Source organism: Sprattus sprattus (genome assembly GCF_963457725.1).
Source record: "Sprattus sprattus genome assembly, chromosome: 4".
Taxonomy (NCBI): Eukaryota; Metazoa; Chordata; class Actinopteri; order Clupeiformes; family Clupeidae; genus Sprattus; species Sprattus sprattus.
In genome coordinates this window covers 22,693,294-22,712,439 of record NC_137923.1, presented here as the reverse complement: position 1 = coordinate 22,712,439, position 19,146 = coordinate 22,693,294, and the positions used below count along the sequence as shown (strand labels likewise).

Here is a 19,146-nt window from a genome sequence, read left to right as displayed (position 1 = left end):
GAGGAGACGCACACAAGCTTAAGCACTCAAACACACACACACATACACACACACACACACACACACACACACACACACACACACCACACACTTACATGTCTTTATAGGCTGGGATTTAGTTGGACAGCAGTAGTATCGAAACTAATGCATATTTCAGAGTGCTAATCCTGTGGATGCTGTAGGGGTGTTTGAAGTGGTGGGCCGACTGGAATGCGTTAAACCCTCTCATATGGTGGACACCACAGATGAAAGGGTGTCTGAAATTAATTCACACCAATCGCACATTTGAGGGAACGTTACCAAGGTGCCAAAACATTATTTCTACATAATCACAGGCAGGTGGGTAAAACAGGAATATGATATTACATGATTCTTATGGAGCATTTCAGTGCTGTGAAAAACATGGAGAACGAATTATGGGACATAAGCGACCCATTCAATCTGTTCGTTTCTCACAATGCCTTGGAAAGCTAGCACATCCAATCTGGTGGCACAACATAGCCCAGAAGGCTAGATATGAAAACTGGTGGGGGTATTATTGTAGCAGAATTATTTTATAAATGTGTGTAAATGCATACAGTTCATAGATCTATGAATGTGTAAACTAATCTTTAAATGCATACATACATCTGTTTATGTGTAGACTACTCCTTAAATGCAATGTTTATGTGTAAACTACTCTTTAAATGCAAACATAGATCTGTGAATGTGTAGACTATTCTTAAAATGCATACATAGATCTGTTTATGTGTAAACTAATCTTTAAATGCATACATAGGTTTGTGAATGTGAAGACTAATCTTAAAATGCATACATAGATCTGTTTATGTGTAAACTAATCTTTAAATGCATACATAGGTTTGTGAATGTGAAGACTAATCTTAAAATGCATACATAGATCTGTTTATGTGTAAACTAATCTTTAAATGCATACATAGATCTGTGAATGTGTAGACTAAACTTTAAATGCATACATAGATCTGTTTATGTGTAAACTAATCTTTAAATGCATACATAGATCTGTGAATGTGTAAACTAATCTTTAAATGCATACATAGATCTGTGAATGTGTAGACTAAACTTTAAATGCATACATAGGTTTGTGAATGTGAAGACTAATCTTAAAATGCATACATAGATCTGTGAATGTGTAGACTACTCTTTAAATGCATACATAGGTCTGTGAATGTGTAGACTACTCTTTAAATGCATACATACTGTAGATCTGTGAATGTGTAGACTACTCTTTAAATGCAAATAGATATTAATGGCTGGAAAGTCTATTTGCTCTAAGAGCTGGAGATACAGACCCAACTCAGACGGGCCTCTCAATTGGCTGTTGTTTAACAGACTGGTCTGTCTCTATCAACAAAGTATTTATACAAGCTAAATACTAAGACACTTAGACAAAAACAAAATATGTTTCAGCCATTAATGTTGATGTACGCATTTAAAGATCTGCCTACACATACACAGATCTATTTTTACACATTTATAGATCTGATTACGCACATACAGATTCTGAATACACATTTTCAGATTCCTGGACACATTTGTTAATCTCAGTACATATTTAGAGATTCTTCTTTCACATTTACAAAACAACCAATGATTGAGATACAGTTACACAACTCTCCAAACACATTGGAAAATAATTCCGCTACAATAATACCCCAATAGAAACAGTGTCATAGCATCTTGGCTTCAGAGCTGTCAGGGCTGTTCAGTTGCCACATTTGAGGTCATTTGAGGAAGGGAATATGAAAAAATGTGTTGTTCTTGTTGAGATATCCGTGAGTTGTTTGAGGACATGACCCGAGTGACAACTGTGATCATACAATAATCCTCTGCCAGGCACTCACTCACCTGCTGTCGTCACAAATCCCACAGAAGCAAACAATGTACACATGCATACAAGCCACCATTTTAGGCTACATAGTCACTGGACACTACGGCAGTTTCACCAGGGCGAAATGACCCCTGTGCAAAGCACAAATAAAACCCACAGGACTTCTCCAAGTCAGAGCAACAGAAAATAAAGTGATGACTTATTCGTTAATTTTAAATATTCCATTATTAAATCTGTCCATTGCCATTTCCTTTCATTAAGAAATCAGCACCGATGGGACATCTTTAGATAGCAGACATGCACATAATTATGCAATTAAATAGTCAGTAAAACAGTAGTTGAACCTAACAGCCTCAAAGCACAAACACTTCTTTCTTTGCCATGTCTGGGTTAGAAACCCTAGCACTTTATTACCAACATTATTTCCACCAAACATTAATTATGCATTTATTGCAAATGTATGCAACAAAACTTTCCATTTCATATTGGCAATAAAGCCCACTCAATAACACCACTCAAATGTTTAATTAATCAAGACTAAACAAAGCTCACATTGCTCTTTCTACTGGTTAATTATAAATCTAAATATTTATGAACGTAATTTCAAGACTGTGTCTCTGCTTCAACCACATTAAAAACATGCCTGAGCAACAGACTTAGATTAACTGGGAAGTAAGCAGCAAATAGGCCAATGCACTTTTTAAACATGAACACGGTAGTTGAACTTTTTTAAATATTCAAATATTCTGAGTAGCTTCTTCCTTGGGGCCGAGGCCTGGTCCTCTCTAAATCCTTTAGTGGGCTCTGAAAATGAGAATGGAAAGTAATGTGCTTTAGCTTAAAACGAAGAGGCAAAAAGCCTGTGGCCTAACATAGTATACACTAGATGACACTTAGAAATACTGGGAATCTGTTTGCACCCTTTCTTGTCAGATCTTTCTCACAGCTCAAGCACCGAGGGTGCTTTTAGATATACTGTATACATTTTTGTTGTATTTCAGGACACTGTAACACCCGGCCCTCGCTAGCACAGCTTTTAAAACCCAATCCATTACTGCAAAACATCTGCATGAGGTTGCGGCGCTGCATATTTTACAGTGTTGTACCAAGCCATTTCTTATTCATGCCAGTCTCATTAGAGATGTGTGGGACTTCTGGAGCAGCATGAAGGATGAATCTCGAGACCTTTAAATGATACTTAAGAACTGGAATTTGACTGCATAATGCAATTATGTAAGACCTTCATAACAAAAGTGCATCCGTAGCTCAGAAAGAACACATACACATTGCCTGTGTGTGTGTGTGTGTGTGTGTGTGTGTGTGTGTGTGTGTGTGTGTGTGTGCGTTTGTGTGTTTGTGTGTGTGTGTGTGTGTGTGTGAGTGTGTGTGTGTGTGCTTTCGTATGTTTGTGTCAATGCACAGGACATAGTGTATGTGTGTGTAGAGGCTTGGACGGTAACAGCTAGACGGTAACAGCCGGCTTGGACGGTAACAGCTAGAAACAATTATTGAGAAGTTGTCTGATATTCAGATCTTGGTCTGGTAACTTCATGAACTAAGGCAAATGTCAGCACCTTGGCTAGCAAATCACAGCTAAGTAGACCTGGCCCTGACTCCTAGCCATTCTGTGGCTTATGGCTTACTGGCTTACTGATGACTGGACAGCAGCTCCTCAATCAACAGTGCAACTCAGATTTTTTCCTGGAGGCTCTCTTCTCAGTTAGGTGACAGGAGGGGACACTGCAGTCTAAAGTAGTCTCTTGCAGGTTTATAACATTCAGCACACAGGCGGACAAATACGCAGACACATACAAGCTCACCTGGCAATGAAGACGACTAAGATATGAGCACAAAAGTATTCAAGACAGACACATGTAGAAATGCAGAGGGAAGACACTGTGCACAACAGTATGCAGACACACACACACGCACGCACGCACGCACGCACGCACGCACACACGCACGCACACACGCAGGCACGCATGCACGCACACACACACACACACACACACACACACACACACACACACAAACACACACACAAACACAAACAAACACACACACACATACACACACACACACACACACACACACACGCGCACGCACACACAAACACAGCAGACTGCAACCACCAACTGAGCCAACTGCACACCAGGGGGGAACCAATCATCCCCCTCCCTGTCACCACCACCACGCCTTCCTTCCTCTGTCTGGTGCTCTCCTGTGGAAGGCCGTTTCATGATGGAAGGTTGCTCTGAAGAACACAGGCTCCTCATACAGCCGAAGTGCTGCTATGTCTTGGACAATAACATTCAAAACAAATTAAGCATGACAGAATGAACACTATGAGGAGTAGGGATGTACCCAAATCCGAATTTGTTATTTGGGGAAGCACAAATAATGGCAAACAGATATTCATTCTACCCGAGGTTGCTCTTTATTATTCAGAAAAAGATTATTGACATGTTTTTGCATCAGCCATTATGTTACTTTTGTTACATTATGTATGATTCATAACTTTCTGGTTGTCCACAAGCTAAAAATGCTCATTCGCCGTGCAACATAGGACTTTGATTTCACAAACTAGTTGTTTTATTAGCTGCACATTATTTAAAAGAGATCGCTTGAATTTGATGAATGAATTTTTAATTTTGTCAACTTTTTGATCCAACTGACACCCTACCAAGTTGCCTATTTCATGGTTATTTAAACAGACAGCAACAAGGATTTTCTACTGATTTTATGGATATTTCCAAAGAGTGATACAGGTGTGTATAAAATTGAGAGGTGATGAGTTTCACTCAGACTTTACCAGATTATTCCAAACCTACCCAGATTTGTCTAGGCCTTCCCAGATTATTCCAGACCTACCCAGATTTGTCTAGGCCTACCCAGATTATTCCAGACCTACCAGATTATTCCAGACCTACCCAGATTTGTCTAGGCCTACCCAGATTATTCCAGACCTACCCAGATTATTCCAGACCTACCCAGATTATTCCAGACCTACCCAGAGTATTCTAGTCCTGCCCCAGATTATTCCAGGCCTACCCATCAGCCACCCTCTGTATCCACGTCTTGGACAATGATGAGATAAGTATTCTTTTCAAAGCAAGGCTTGTCATCTCCGAATTATCATGTAGTTTAGGCATATTATGTTGGTCATATGGTAGTGCAGGTAGGCTAACAAGTTTTTGTTCCTTGCCCCCTATGGCAAATATAATACTACATGTTTCTGCAGTATGGTGAAGTTGGATAATGTGGTGACTCTCCTGGACTGTGTGATGTGTGTGTGTTGCCACCTTTTATGTGGAACAATAAGGGGTATCATCTTAATTCATTTGTAGAAGAAACTAAGGTCTGAAGCAGAGTGTAAGAGTGTGTGAATTTCATTTTTAAATGTCATTTTAAATTATTTTTGGTGCACTCGTCTGGCCGTTGCTAAGCAGTATTTAAACGTTCATGGAGACAGAAGCCTGAAGCTTTTCACCGTTGCTTAAGTCCAAGGGAAAGCCTTGGGGTGTTCCCGGTCTTTAGTGGAAAAAGGCCAATTGTGTGTCTCATAATCCTCACTCATGCACATGCGTGTGGTGGAGCATGTTGGCTTACATGTCAAGCGCCCCTGAAGGCACACCAACCACTCACATTACTCTGAAAAACATGGATCCAGATCATATCTGACATGTGTGACGTGTGTGTGCGTGTGTGTGTGTGTGTGTGTGTGTGTGTGTGTGTGTGTGTGTGTGTGTGTGTGTGTGTGTGTGTGTGTGTGTGTGTGTGTGTGTGTGTGTGTGTTGGGCAGGATTAACAGGATTGGTTCAAGATATGATTACATTAGAAAGCCTTTCTCATAAGATTGTGTTTCATCTCATTAGTGGGGGGTCGGGGGTTCTATTGTACATGAAGAGTAAAGAATGAGTGTTTATGTGTGTATCTGCTTTTTGATGTAATGAATGTGTTTGTGTCACTGTATGACATGATAACTAACATGTAGAGTATGTCTCCTGGACACAGACTGGTACATTCAAAGGTAAGGTGTTTAATTAACTGTTGAAAAGGTAGTTGGAGTAAATATGATCAAGCAGTCTTATGAATATGACTGTCTTTGTGTATTGTTTTTTTTAATTTTATTTTTTTTTATCTATGACTACAATGATTTTCCCAACACCACACTCACTCAACCTTGTGCATTTAGTAATTTAGTTAAATGTTACATAATGGCAATCCATGGTGTGTTTACTCGATGAATTCCCCACAATTGTTTCCGCCACTGCTAGATATGGGCAACATCTCCATGTGACGTCAGTGAGAGCGGGAGGGAAGGGAGGCTTTGGCGAAAGAGACCCATGGCATGTCCTGAGCCCCCACTAACGCCTGTGGCATCATTGCTGCTAATGAAGCATTGTGGAAATCATTTTCATTTTTCATCACTCTTGGAACAGATGCTCTATTTGATTTTTTTTATCTCACCCCTACTGCAATGCGTACTTTGGCTTGTATGAAGGGCTGCGTGCGTGTGCAGGAACATCTGCAGCAGACGCAAAGCCCATGTGCATTGATGTGATGACAAGTCAACAGCTGGGAGCGTCATCTATATCTTGTTAGGCAGTGCTGTGTATTTTTAACCCCCAAATTAGGATATTTGAAAAATAATTCCTCACAAGGCTGAGAGAATGTGATGCTGAAGTGCGAAACAATGGGGATTAAGCTGCCACCTGGAGCCAGGGCAAATGAGTCTGTCTGAAGCAACCACTCACAACCATATTGTGAATTTAGCTCCCAGTTTGCCATTGTGAAGTGTCTTAAGTGCTGTGCTCTGATTTCTATGAATCCCTTTAAGAAACACACGTGAGTCACTACTTGGACCCTGAGGGTTTTTTTTTTTTTAGGAATACTGCCTCTCTGGTTCATTCCTACGCCATCTGAGCTTTACAGGAATATATCAGAAGACATGCTGCTGATGTAAAGGCAGAGGCTTCCATTTTGCATTTGGGTAATAATGCCAATGGCATGTGTATACCGCCATGGGACGCTGCTGTAGTCTCTCCACTTGGCCTACCTGGAGAAACCCTCGGCCAATTGCACCCACCGCCACTGCATTGCCGTACACTTACTCTACCCCATACCCTATGCTAGCATTTATATACAATATACATTATTGCCACCACTGAAATGTTTCTCTGTCCCTACATCCCTTACCCCTGTAACAGTAACCCTATTAGTTCAGTAAACTGGTTTTGCCTGTATCATGTATTTACCACCGGATGTCTGTATACATACTATGTCCAGCAACCAAATGCTGGCTGTGTACAACCCCTGTTGTTTCCTTTCCCCTTCTGCCACACAACCCTCCCCCTTCCCCCCTTCCCCCCTTCCCCCCTTCCCCCCTTCCCACCTTCCTATCTCCACCCGGCCGACCTCAAGCAGATGGGTCCCCCCTTATGTGCTGTGGTTCTGCTTAAGGTTTCTTCCTGCCTAACAGGGAGTTTTTTCTTGCCCCTGTTGCCATTGTGCATGCACTAAGGGGGCTAGGCTCTGGGCTCTGTTAAGCGCCTAGAGGCAATTGTATTGTTATGGCGCTATAGAAATAAAATTGAATTGAATTGAATTATACTGTATTTTACATTTGTCTCAGGAGGGGTTCAGGCTAACAAGGCTGTGGGAGACCATCATTTCAGTCTTAACACCAAAACACATAGTGGTGATATTTGTTGAAGTAAACGACAACTATGCATTTGCTGGTGTCACTGTGAGAGCAATAAAGCAGCACAAATTCAGAGCAACCTCGAAAATGGCTTTCTCTGATTTCAGCTGCTCCATTATTCAACATCATCCCTGTTGTTAAGAGAGAACATATTCTCTGAATAAAGCTGCCAAAAGAATAGCGTTTTTTGATACTTTCATTGCATCGCATCGCACCTCAAAAACAATAAACCCTTCACAAAAAATAGTTGTGCCTTTCACAACTCATATTCTTACATTTTATTTATTTAGATTTCTGCTACCCTCTCCTTTTTTCGAACCACTGTAGGATTTGCTGATGAGCTAAGCTGTCCTCACCAGGACTCTCACACTCTAGCCAGTCTAAACACTGACCTCAGCCTGCCAATCTCACACCCAGAGTCTATGGCCAACACCCCACATAGTCCACAGCACTCCACTCCACATTAATAGACTTGAGAAGAACTGGAAGAACGTATAAAGGTTGACACCACTCATTCCTTCCCTTTCTCCCTCCATTTTTCATGCTATCTTTCATTCCCTCTCTTCTTCCTGCTGCCTACCATCACTTCCAAAATATCCTTTAAACAAGATATTTTTCTATTCTGTATCTTTCACACCGGCATCCCTCGAGCTATTCCTTTTTTAACAACAATCCTTTTTTTCTTTTCATCTCTTTTCCTCTTGCCCTTCCTCTTTTTTCTTTGCGCTCCTCTCCGTCCCTCCCCCTCTCCTCCTCGCCTTGTCTTCACAGCACACCACTCCAGATGGTGCATATGTGCTGGTGGCCAGGTATAACTCTTTACTTATGTCTACTGTAGGGAGCATCAATGCTGATTGTCTTGAAGGTGCAGCTGGAATGCCGAACTTGTTTCATTGCTGGTCTGACCCATTTGATGTAACCGCATCACTTCCCTTTGGCAAGAGCACAAGGAAATTATCATTACTGTGAAGTTCCCTAAATTAGCATACCCATCCGCTACCCCCTGAGCCTCTTACTGCAAGAAGCTGTGCGTGAGATGGAAGTGGGTCCTTGTGTGACTTCACATGCAGACTGTTGTGTGATGTGCAGAGAAAGGGACTGATCATTAGAGCACTAGTATGTTTCAAGGGTGATCATATTAATATCCGTATCAAAAATAAATAGTCCCAAAATTAAGCAATGTGTATCACATAATGAAGCCAGATTCAGCCACACTATTACCTACAAGCAACCAGCATTATGGCCTGCTTTTCAATAACTGTCTGCATCTATAATTATCAGTCACTAATGTCTAATACATGATTTATAATCACCAAAGCACATTGTCCCTTTTAAAACCAAACCAGAGTCACAGTAAAGGCTGTATGGTACAACGAATCAAGCTATTCGAATAGCATCTTCAGCAGCTATATGCCTGCCTTCCCTGTGTCAGTCTGCTGATTATGATTGGCCAACCAGGACCAAAAGCCAATGAGAAGAGGGGGAAAGGATACTGCAGGGGGCATTCCCCTCCCCAATCCACACTCGGATGCCTTTCCCTGGGGTTGCCTTACAGGACAGGGATTTATGACAGCTTACCATAAAGCCATAATTACATTTATCTCTGAGACAAAAGACACAAGACTATATGATCTTTGCATGTGAATGTGATTTACTGCGCTTCATGTCGTGTTGCCACGGTGCTGTTGAGATAGCTTCATGAAACAGTTTTGGATTACAGTGGGAATCACATCAGCAGAAGAGTGACAACGATGACTATCTGTCCATTCACATACACACAACTGTAATATGTAATATAACTGTAATATAATCTCTGACAAATCCTAATGACCAACCCCAAATCAATATCCAGGACTGTATCAATGATCTAATCTAAAGATAATAAACAGTAGTGTAAGACAATGATAGCATTTGTTTTGGTGGATTTGTATGCTCTGATTAGAACATATTGCTCTTTATAGACCTAATTTGATATCTGTGTATTCCTCATTTGGGTCATACTGTGAATTGAAGCATTTGTTGTACTGTGAGTTGAGCTTGATCTTTATTTTCTGTTTCATGGTTGTTAAACACACATTGGGCAATAATTGTCAATAGACTATAAGTGAGAACATAAACAACCATATGTAATAATTAGTCAGGTATCTGAACTGACTGTAGCTGAAGTACCACACAGGAGCAGCCAACTCAACTCTGTCAAGAAACTCCTTGCAAGCCTTTACAGGAATATACACCACACCACCACCACCACCAACACCCCAACCCCCCCCCCCCCCCCCCCAACACACACACACACACACACACACACACACACACACACACACACAAACATACACACATACACACACAGTCTCAACACACAATGTTGAAGGCTTTGATTTCACTCTGACAGCCGGCTGTAAGTGTTTTTTGAAGATGTGGTTTCCTGAATTTAGGTGTGCAGTGAGTCTTTTTATACGGGAGCGAATGCACTTGTGGTCGTGACATACGTACTGTAAGTCGTTGACCCTGGGTAATATTTGCCTATACCTTCAGACGTCACACAGCCAGTACCAGTTCTATGAGGGTAAACACAAAGTAGACACATCCTTTGAGCTGTTGATCAGGTCACGCTAGACCGAGTGTGCCAAAGGTCTGCTGTGCAGAAACCGTTAATTAACAACATCTGTCTTTTAAGAAGAAGCGGGATTGGGGGCATATTGATTAATAGGAGGTTGGCTACGAAAAGTATTTGACATATATTTAAACCAAAATATGGTAAAGTGAAAATGTAATGACATTTAAATGAGCAGGAGAATTCGAAACATTTCCCGGCCAACGTTCTCCAGGCGAGGGAAAGAAAGGTTGGCGGGGTGAACTGTTTGTGAACGTGCCAGTAAGGCTTATCAGCTGATTGCAGAGTCCTGGATCACACTCCGACCACCCGCAATTCTGGGAACAAAACACGCCCGGTAAACATGTGCGTGGACTGTGTGGGTGATTCTTGGTCCAGCCGTGAGAAACACACCAGACCCATACCAACTTGGGTCATACCCAATGGCAGCGGCATTTGGAGACCTTGACAACCATACACATTGTATGTCACACACTTTCAGCAATTTATAGAGCTACTTATTCAAGAAACAAAGATATTCAAGGCTAATCTTATCACGTGTTAAGATATATCCTTAGTTCCCCTTTGATAATGCCATTCTTATCAGCAGAAAAACAATGTCAGAAAATGTGTTGAAGAAAATTATTTCTTGTTATTAGCCTATCCTTCGCACTTAAATAATAGCTCCGGCTACGTGTAATATAGGCTAATACTGTCCCGTTATAAAAAAATCTATATCTCTTGGGCACCCAATTATTAGGGAGTGAAATTGCTTTGAAAGCCTTTAAGCATAAGGAAAGCCACACGTTAAATGTGCTTAATTTCAGGACGTGATGAATCTGTTATGGCAACCAACCACCGTTAAGATTATCTGCTCAGTAAATTCCAACGATGTATTTTTTCAACGGATGGCGTGGAGAGTAAACGCATCTGCAACCTAAGTGGCTGTCTAATTTAAGCTAGATTGGTTCTTGCTTATTTACCAAGGGAGTGGAGGAATGTACTGTCATTCAGGCGCGCATCTGGGGCGGGCTTATGAAGCCTCGCTGCTAAGGACTGTTCAAATGTTTCTGAATGTAAAGAGACGCTCAAGTCGCTCCATGCAATCAATCACGCGCTTGTTCTCTTTCCAAAGTCAGTGCGCTACCTGAGTGTATCACTTTCGGTCATCGATGCAACGTATATGACAGCGACTGATTATATGCGCGTACATTTTTTAGAATATGTGGAATTCCAGATCTGATATGTCTCCGTGTTCACCGAGCGCAACCAACCTGCCGCTTATTGGATTGTGGCGAAAACAGCTGGAGCGCTGTCCGGGGTTCTGAAATCAAGACACCCCAAGTGCGGAAGAGAGCAGTGGCTTTCCGGGGTGTACATCTGTATAACTCCAGCCTTGAGATGACTCGGAAAAGGCTGCATTCTGTAGCTGTCTGGGGATTCTTCGCATGGGAAATAGTTTTGTTGAGGTAAGGATAAATGGCGCACCAAACGGTCAAAATGTCATTTTATGAAGTCTGTCCTTAGAAAGGCCAATATATGTTGTGTACATACCTCGTTTTAAGTGCCTGTTCGTTAAAACCAAACAATAACAATACTCATTTGATACTGTCAGGTAAGCTACATTGTTACCTTGAGTACCAAGGAGTGAAATTCAGGATTCCTCAAAATTCAGGATTCCTTAACTTTGCCCATTCTCGTTGTATTGCCCAGACGCAACGAGCGACCAGGTTAAGTGTTCTAAATATGTCTAAAATGATTTTATATTTCACCTAAATGTGAAGGTACTGTGTTCCTTTTGGGGTTACATTGTGGACGTTGTCCATCAGACGAGTCGATGTGTCCGTGATGAGCGTTATACGCTCAAAGTGTAGTTTGCTGTTAGTTATAAAGGTTTGATTTATATTTCGCTTCGACTCACAATACCCTCGTTTTTTGGATCACTCATTTCATCATCGAGCACTCTTAATCCATATCGCGGGAAAGTTTGTGCACGTTTTAATTACGTGCGTAACAGGTGACATTTACCCTGAGCTAGATCAGGTTTTCACCCAAGACTGTCAGCACACGCTATCAAATTGCATTATATTTTTACTGTACACTTAAATGAATTCGAAGTATTCATATAGATTCATATGAAACCCCTATTCCGTGGGTATATTCAGAAATATTATAGACAGGTGTTACGGATTACACGCCAGGCAGTTTTACTGAGTTGCTTTTCCTTAGATGACTGTCTCCCTGTGTGTGTTACGTAATATAATGTTAGGATGGTGGAGTACTGGGGCTAGTAAAATATTAACGGTTTACTGTGTGAATGTGTGCGTGTGTGTGTGTGTGTGTGTGTGTGTGTGTGTGTGTGTGTGTGTGTGTGTGTGTGTGTGTGTGTGTGTGTGTTGAGTGTGTAAGAGAGCGAGCGAGCATGTTCCACGATAAAATAATGTTTTGCTGTAATATTCGATTTTTATAAATCACTCGTATCGTAGTATACAATATACACCAAACAGTATACATTTAAAAAACGACACAGGTTTGTTTCAAAGTTCACTGCCTGTCAGGTGGAATTCTGATCACGTAGATCTGTCTTTTGTATTGGAACAAAAAGTTACAAAAATGTACTGAAACATCACTCAAGCAACGCCACTGTGTACAATGATCTCGGACAGGGAAAGCGAAACACCATCTTCCACCTACCAGCGGTAGATGACGAGAGTGACTGTTCCGGAAAGAGTTGCCACTGGAAGCAGCTGTTTCAGGATATCAATCTGTTTAGCTACTTAAAGGATATAATCATTAAAGCCACTGAAGTTGAAGTTTACAGAACCAAGCTCCAACAAATGTGGGTGGCGACAATAGAGCAACCACTAACGAACATCTAAGCTAAAAGTGAACTGAATCGATGTAACGACATGAGCCGTGCCTAGCGAGCGCTCGTCTTTTCCTCTCATTGCCAGGACTCGTTTTCTCTCAAGAGACTGTCCTCTGCTGTCCTTGATCTGTAGGTCTCTGAACATAGTCAGGCGGGAGCTCTGAAGCCCCCAACAAACTCCTATGTTAAGCTTTCATATGACCCACTGAGGCCAATGAAACTTCAGTTTTGTTTTGGTGTTTTGACTACACGTAGGTGCTACAGAAGAATAAAGAGTTACAAATCGAGAGTGCGCAGAGTGCCCAGAATGGCCATAGAGCCCAGTGTGGCCATTTCATAGACTCCAATGCTTTTTCCTTGCCTTGAAATTGTTTAAAACAGAAATGCTTTCCATTTGACTGCTTTTGAGGATTGAGGCCGAGGGTGTGTGATCCGGATGCCTGACCACATGCTGAACAGTAGTCACCAGGGTGTTTTGAGCGCTTTTTAAGAAAGCAGTTTGACCAATTAATATTTAACAGGACTGTATAAAGAGCAAAAGCTTTGTCCGTGAGGCAGCTACCCTAGAGTTTTTATTTATTTATTTTCCAATTTATAATCTCATATAAAGCTGGGAAATGCCTTGGAGTGTGACTTGCCACAGCGGTGAGTCAGATCGCCAGATGTCAACCTAGACCAAATAAAGGGGGAACCCAGCTATTTTCTATCAGGGGTGCCACAGCATTCCTTCCTAATAGGCAGCTCAGGAAGGCAGCCCTCTGAGCAGTGAACAGAAAATAGATAAATATTGTGAGTCAGGCAGAGAGGATAAGTCCAGCGCAGCCAGCCCTGTGTTTATGTGTGCCCTACGTGCCTGACGGGGGATTATCAGTCATCTTTGAGGTAAACAGCATGTTTCTCAACAGCGCACAGGCCAGCACACTGTCCGGGCCAGTCAGGAGCCTAAAGGACACAGCAAACACATGCAGCCCTTTGCATGCACAAATGCGCAAGGCAAACACATGCACACCCACACACTACACACTTTCTCTCTCAAACACAGATACACACAGAGAGAGAGAGACACCGATCACATGCCACATGCAAGACCTGCAGGGAAAAAATGAAATAACAAATTCACAAAGAGTTCAAGCACACAAAGGATTACAAAGGTGAAAGACTTTAGTGCATGTCCAAATGTGCAACACATCGACATTGACTCTCTAACACATACTCTCAGACACCAAACAGATACTTTCAGACACACACACACACACACACCCACACACACACACACACACACACACACACACACACACACACACACACACACAGAAAGTTTTAACGGTTGTCACTCTGATTTCCTTTCCTTTGGTAACAGTTGTCTCTGGTCCCACATTTCATTTATTGTACCAGGGACATGTGGTACCTCAGCCAATCGTAAAGCTAGAGCCTGTGATGACATTGACATGCGTGAGGACAGATGTATTCAAGATGCATTCCAATGCAAACTGCCACACAATGTAAACCCATTCCTGACAAATGCAATATTGTGAAAGCAGTAAAACGAGTAAAGTACAATGGCTAATGGTTAATGGACATTGCTATGTAATGCTTTTTTTGACTTTTGCAAATACAAACCCCACATAGACACAGGGTCACGCAAAGAAAGCTTGACTTCAGATAACGGACACGTGTGAAAGGCATAACTCACAACCACTCCCTTACCCACCCCTCCGCTCCCTGGCCAATCCACCTGTCCCTGATGTCTTGTAAATACAGGAGGAAATGGTCTGCTGGCATCGCCCTGCTGGGGCTTGTGTCATCGTCAGAACTCCCTGAAGCTCAGGCCCGGGGCAGGCATGCCTTCCGTGCGGCCAGAGCATTACTGGGATCTGCACTAAGATGGATTTGTGAAGGCTTTTTTTTTATGAGTCGCATGAACGTGAGTCATATGCTAGGCGGCTAGCACACCAAAGGGATGACCACGGTCCGTTTGTGTGCGTATGCATGTATGTGTAGCTATGTGCATGGTGGGGGTGGCTCCTTCAGTCCTCTCTCCTTCTTTCTCTTCCACTTTCTCTCCCTTTCTTTATCGTGTGTGTGTGTGTGTTCATGAGTGTTTGCTGATTACCTGCTAATGGCTGATTGTTAACTGAGAGCTAGGCTCTGGCCAACAAGGATGGGATCCTGTCACACCCCATCTACTGCTTAAGACAATTATGCAAATTCTGCATTTCTAACATGTCCTTGCACTTATGAATTAAAATGAAGGACATGTTATAGAAAATGCACACCGAGGAGCACAAAGGGAAGTCTTGTGCAGGCTGTGATTAATAATACAACTCTTACCCATTAGAAGATGAGGAGAAAGGGAAGTGATATTAATTATGTACTCCCGTCCATTAGAAGTACGGGTGTAGACAGGTAGGCCTCTGTTGTTCCATGTAGCAAGCACACTCATCTGAGTGGAGACACCTTTTCCATTGTGGAGCTTGTTCACTCTCCTCCGCAAGATAGCAGGCTGAAGAGGAACAGATGTAATTAAACAGGCTGAGAGAGGGGTGGAGGCAAGGAGAGGGAGGCAGGGGGGTTCACGCTAGTTTCTTTGATTAGTGTCTTTGTCTGAGGGACCACTGTGCTGCCAGCTCATATCACTCACATGGTTTGGGGCGGAGGGACATTAAAGACAAATTGGTGCCCTGGCAGCATGCAGGGATGACACAGGTCATCCAGCCAGTGACTGTGACACTTCACTACCACTTTATTACAGCTTTATTACTCAGCTAAAGGGAAGATCAGACTCTGTTGTTGTTTTTGAATGGTCAGTGCTCTGATGCCCTGAATGTTCACATGGCACCAGAATCTCCATGCTTTGTGATCTCACCCCTAGAGAATTCACAAACCTCTTGTGGCAGTGCCATGCGGGCGCACCCCCCTCTGAATAATGCCCACACTTCTGGCTTCTTTTGATGCACACACTTCTGTCTTCTTTAATGCACACATATGGCTTCTTTTGATGCACACACATCTGGCTTTTTTTAATGCACGTGTTGATCTGCTTCACCTTGAATTGATTGGTTAAGATGAAAGAAGAAAAAAGAAAAAACATCTGTGCTTCATCGTGATGTCGAGCATGCAGTGGTTTTACATCAGATGTTTCAAAAAACCTATTTGGGTTGCGTTTCTAGCATTTTTAAAGCCCTTGTATTGTGATGAAGCAGATGCTCACAACTGTAACCCACATCCTCTCTCTATCTCTCTGTCTCTCTCTCTCTCTCTCTCTCTCTCTCTCTCTCTCTCTAAATATATATATATATATATTTCTCGCTTTCTCTCTTTCTCTCTGTTCACTAGTGCAGACGGTTTTGATGTTTTGGTAAACTAGTAGAACTCACACAGTAGCAATGAGTCACTGCTCTGGTAAAAAAAAAACTCTACATGGCTCTTTTTGTCTGCATCCTGTAGCTCTTTCTCTCATGTAATATGGACACCTGCCTCATAGAGTAGGAATTTGCCTTGTTCCCTCTTTATAAATCATATTCCTTTTCTCCATTTTGAGAGAGTTTTAGGAGTTTGTGCTGCACGTTGTTTGTGCAAGTATGTAAAGTAAGAAAAGGATTAGACAGGCCTGTTGCATTATAGATAAGGTTTGTGGGATGTGTCGACTGCTCCCTAAGTTATTCTTTCTGTGTTTCTGTTGAATACCTTCGCCTGTGAGAGTCTATGGGAGACTGAGCAGTGCAGTGAGGAAAAGAGAAGGAAATGGGTGGTGTAGAGACACATCGCCACTGTAAGCAGCTTAAAAAATGTTTATTTAAGTTTTCTCAGAGCTTTCCTGGGTGTAGAGGAAAGGCTGTTGGATGCCGGATGACTTTAGAAGGGGAGATGCAATATATATAAAAACAACAAGCAAAATTTGTAACATATTAATGACCACACTACCCCTTTTTGGTGTGTATATTTCTAAATATATGACATGGTTATATGGTTCAGTGATGCTGAAGGTGTATGTATGCTGTATGCATATGAAATTGTCATTGTGTCACATGCTCACGAGAGAGAGAGAGAGAGAGAGAGAGAGAGCAAGAGAGAGCAGTTACGCACAAACATCTAAAATAATATGACTATAATCCAAGAAAGAGCCCTGACATGTACATTTCCTCTGTTCCACGACAAAAAAGTTTCCATTTAAAATATTATTGTAATAACACTGTAAAACCTTTTCACAAGGACAGGGAAAAAAACAATCAATATCTGGATGGACCCTAGCATGATTCTGTATGAGGTCAGGGAAAATCTGCCTGTGTCACAGAAGGGCTGCCAATGCCAGGAGATTATTCATCTGATGAGCTAGCCGGAGCTTTAAACTGAGCCTGGGGTGACCAGTGCATTTGCCTATCCATAATAATGCCCACTGTGGCAATCATTACATCTGAGCCAGGCAGACGGCATGACTGAAGGGGCTTGATAGGCCAGGCCACTCACCACAGATCAGCCACACGTCAGGCCTGGCATGGGTGGGCTCCACACACTACAGCTGGAGGGGCCTCATACTCGAACCCACCTCTGACCCCCAAACACACTGTGTTCTGCTCCTGCTTCCTGCTTGTGGTAGAACGGAATATGCATGTTGGGAGGGTGGGAGGAGGGCTGAGTCCAGGCCTGGTTGAGATGTTGACTCAGCTCATGTGTGCCTTGATGTAGGTCATTGGATATGCTGACACTCCAGATTGCCAATGTGTAGGCACTCTCTATCTCTCTTAATCCTTTCGTCCCACTCCCTCTTACAAGCGTGCACATAAAAACTCAAAAAACAAAAGCATGAGCTACGGTTTTGTCAGCAGCTGTCTAAATCCAGTGACGGATATGCGCTCCACTGTCATGCACTTGGATGTCCTGCACAGCTGCCTGCTGGCTGGATTCTTCCGGCTGGATTCCTCTCCTGATTTGGGCACTTTCCTCTGTATCTCCAAATACCACTCTTCACTCAAAAGGTCTTTAAGATAGGACGGGTGTTAAGTGTATGCTGTTAAGTGGTGTGCGCTTGTGATAATCAGTGTGTGCATCAGTAAGATCACTGTTCATTTTGTCATGAGGGGGGACATGGAGGGGGGGGGTGCAACGGTCAAGTGCGTTCGCACGAATGCGAAACACAATAGGAAGCACTGGGAAGCCCTGTTAGCAATCGACCATCAGAGCAAATTAAGCTTGCGAGCTTCACCACACAGGCCAAGCAAGTGTTGTGAGTGCATTACAGTGGGGGAGTTTTTCATGTGGTGTACCGAAAAGGCCAGAATGAATCACAATGAGTCACTTTTCAAAGCGCTCTGGTTGACTGACTAACACTTAAATAATTTCACTTTGCGATTATTGACGAGGAAGCTATTGTGCAAAAAATGAGTTTATTCAAGTGTTTATCGACGTATTTCAATGCCTGTTATGTAAAACACAGGTTAGGGCTCTGAGAGATGTGATTTCTGATGTGCTGTCCTTGTAGATTTCCTAGGACTAGATGTTCTGGAATGAATTGTGTTTTGTGTTCCATTATAACGTTAGATAATATCATGTTCTAATATGAGAAGGCCACTGGATATATATTATTGCATTTATGTATGGTGCGATGCAAATTAACACTGTTATTAACTTTCAGTCAACAGCAGTCAGTGAGTTGCACAGACAAGAGTGTATATCTATCACATTCTTATTTTACCCAGGCATGCTAATTAGCATTGGTGAGGATAATTTAAAAAAGTACATAAACTAGCACACAGACAAGTGCGTCCAAATCCATTCATTGAACTTCAAAGGTATACTAAACAAACAAACAGACTAAAACATTTTTTTTTTCTCATTTTATAATGTTTTATTTTTTTCTCCACATGATCAAAGCCTTATTGAACACTAACAGAAGGGAACACAAATGCAGGGCATCTCCTGAAGCTATTGACTGAATACAGAACAACATAGTAAACAGGCTTGTCAGAATCATAGGTCTGGCATCTCTCAATATGACCTTTTGCCATCACACATCATATTCACTCTGCAGTGAGAAGCAACTGGATGCCTGTGGTCTCATTGGAAGAAAAAGAGCACGAGAACCTCTGTATCTACGTCTCCGTATCAGATAGCCACTCCAGACCTGTCGACTA

General features: G+C 42.2%; 1 protein-coding gene across 2 annotated transcripts in view; it reads left to right on the top strand.

Annotated features, from left to right (window-relative positions):
* Nucleotides 1-11,547: 11,547 nt before the first annotated feature.
* glra3 (glycine receptor, alpha 3) overlaps nt 11,548-19,146 on the top strand; it is a gene marked incomplete at both ends in the record, with an annotated part of 57,051 nt that continues 49,452 nt past the window's right edge. For both annotated transcript variants that reach the window (XM_080837923.1, XM_080837922.1), the window contains one exon: nt 11,548-11,615. In XM_080837923.1, the coding sequence (XP_080694049.1) occupies nt 11,548-11,615 (68 nt within the window). The remainder of the gene's footprint in view (nt 11,616-19,146) is intronic.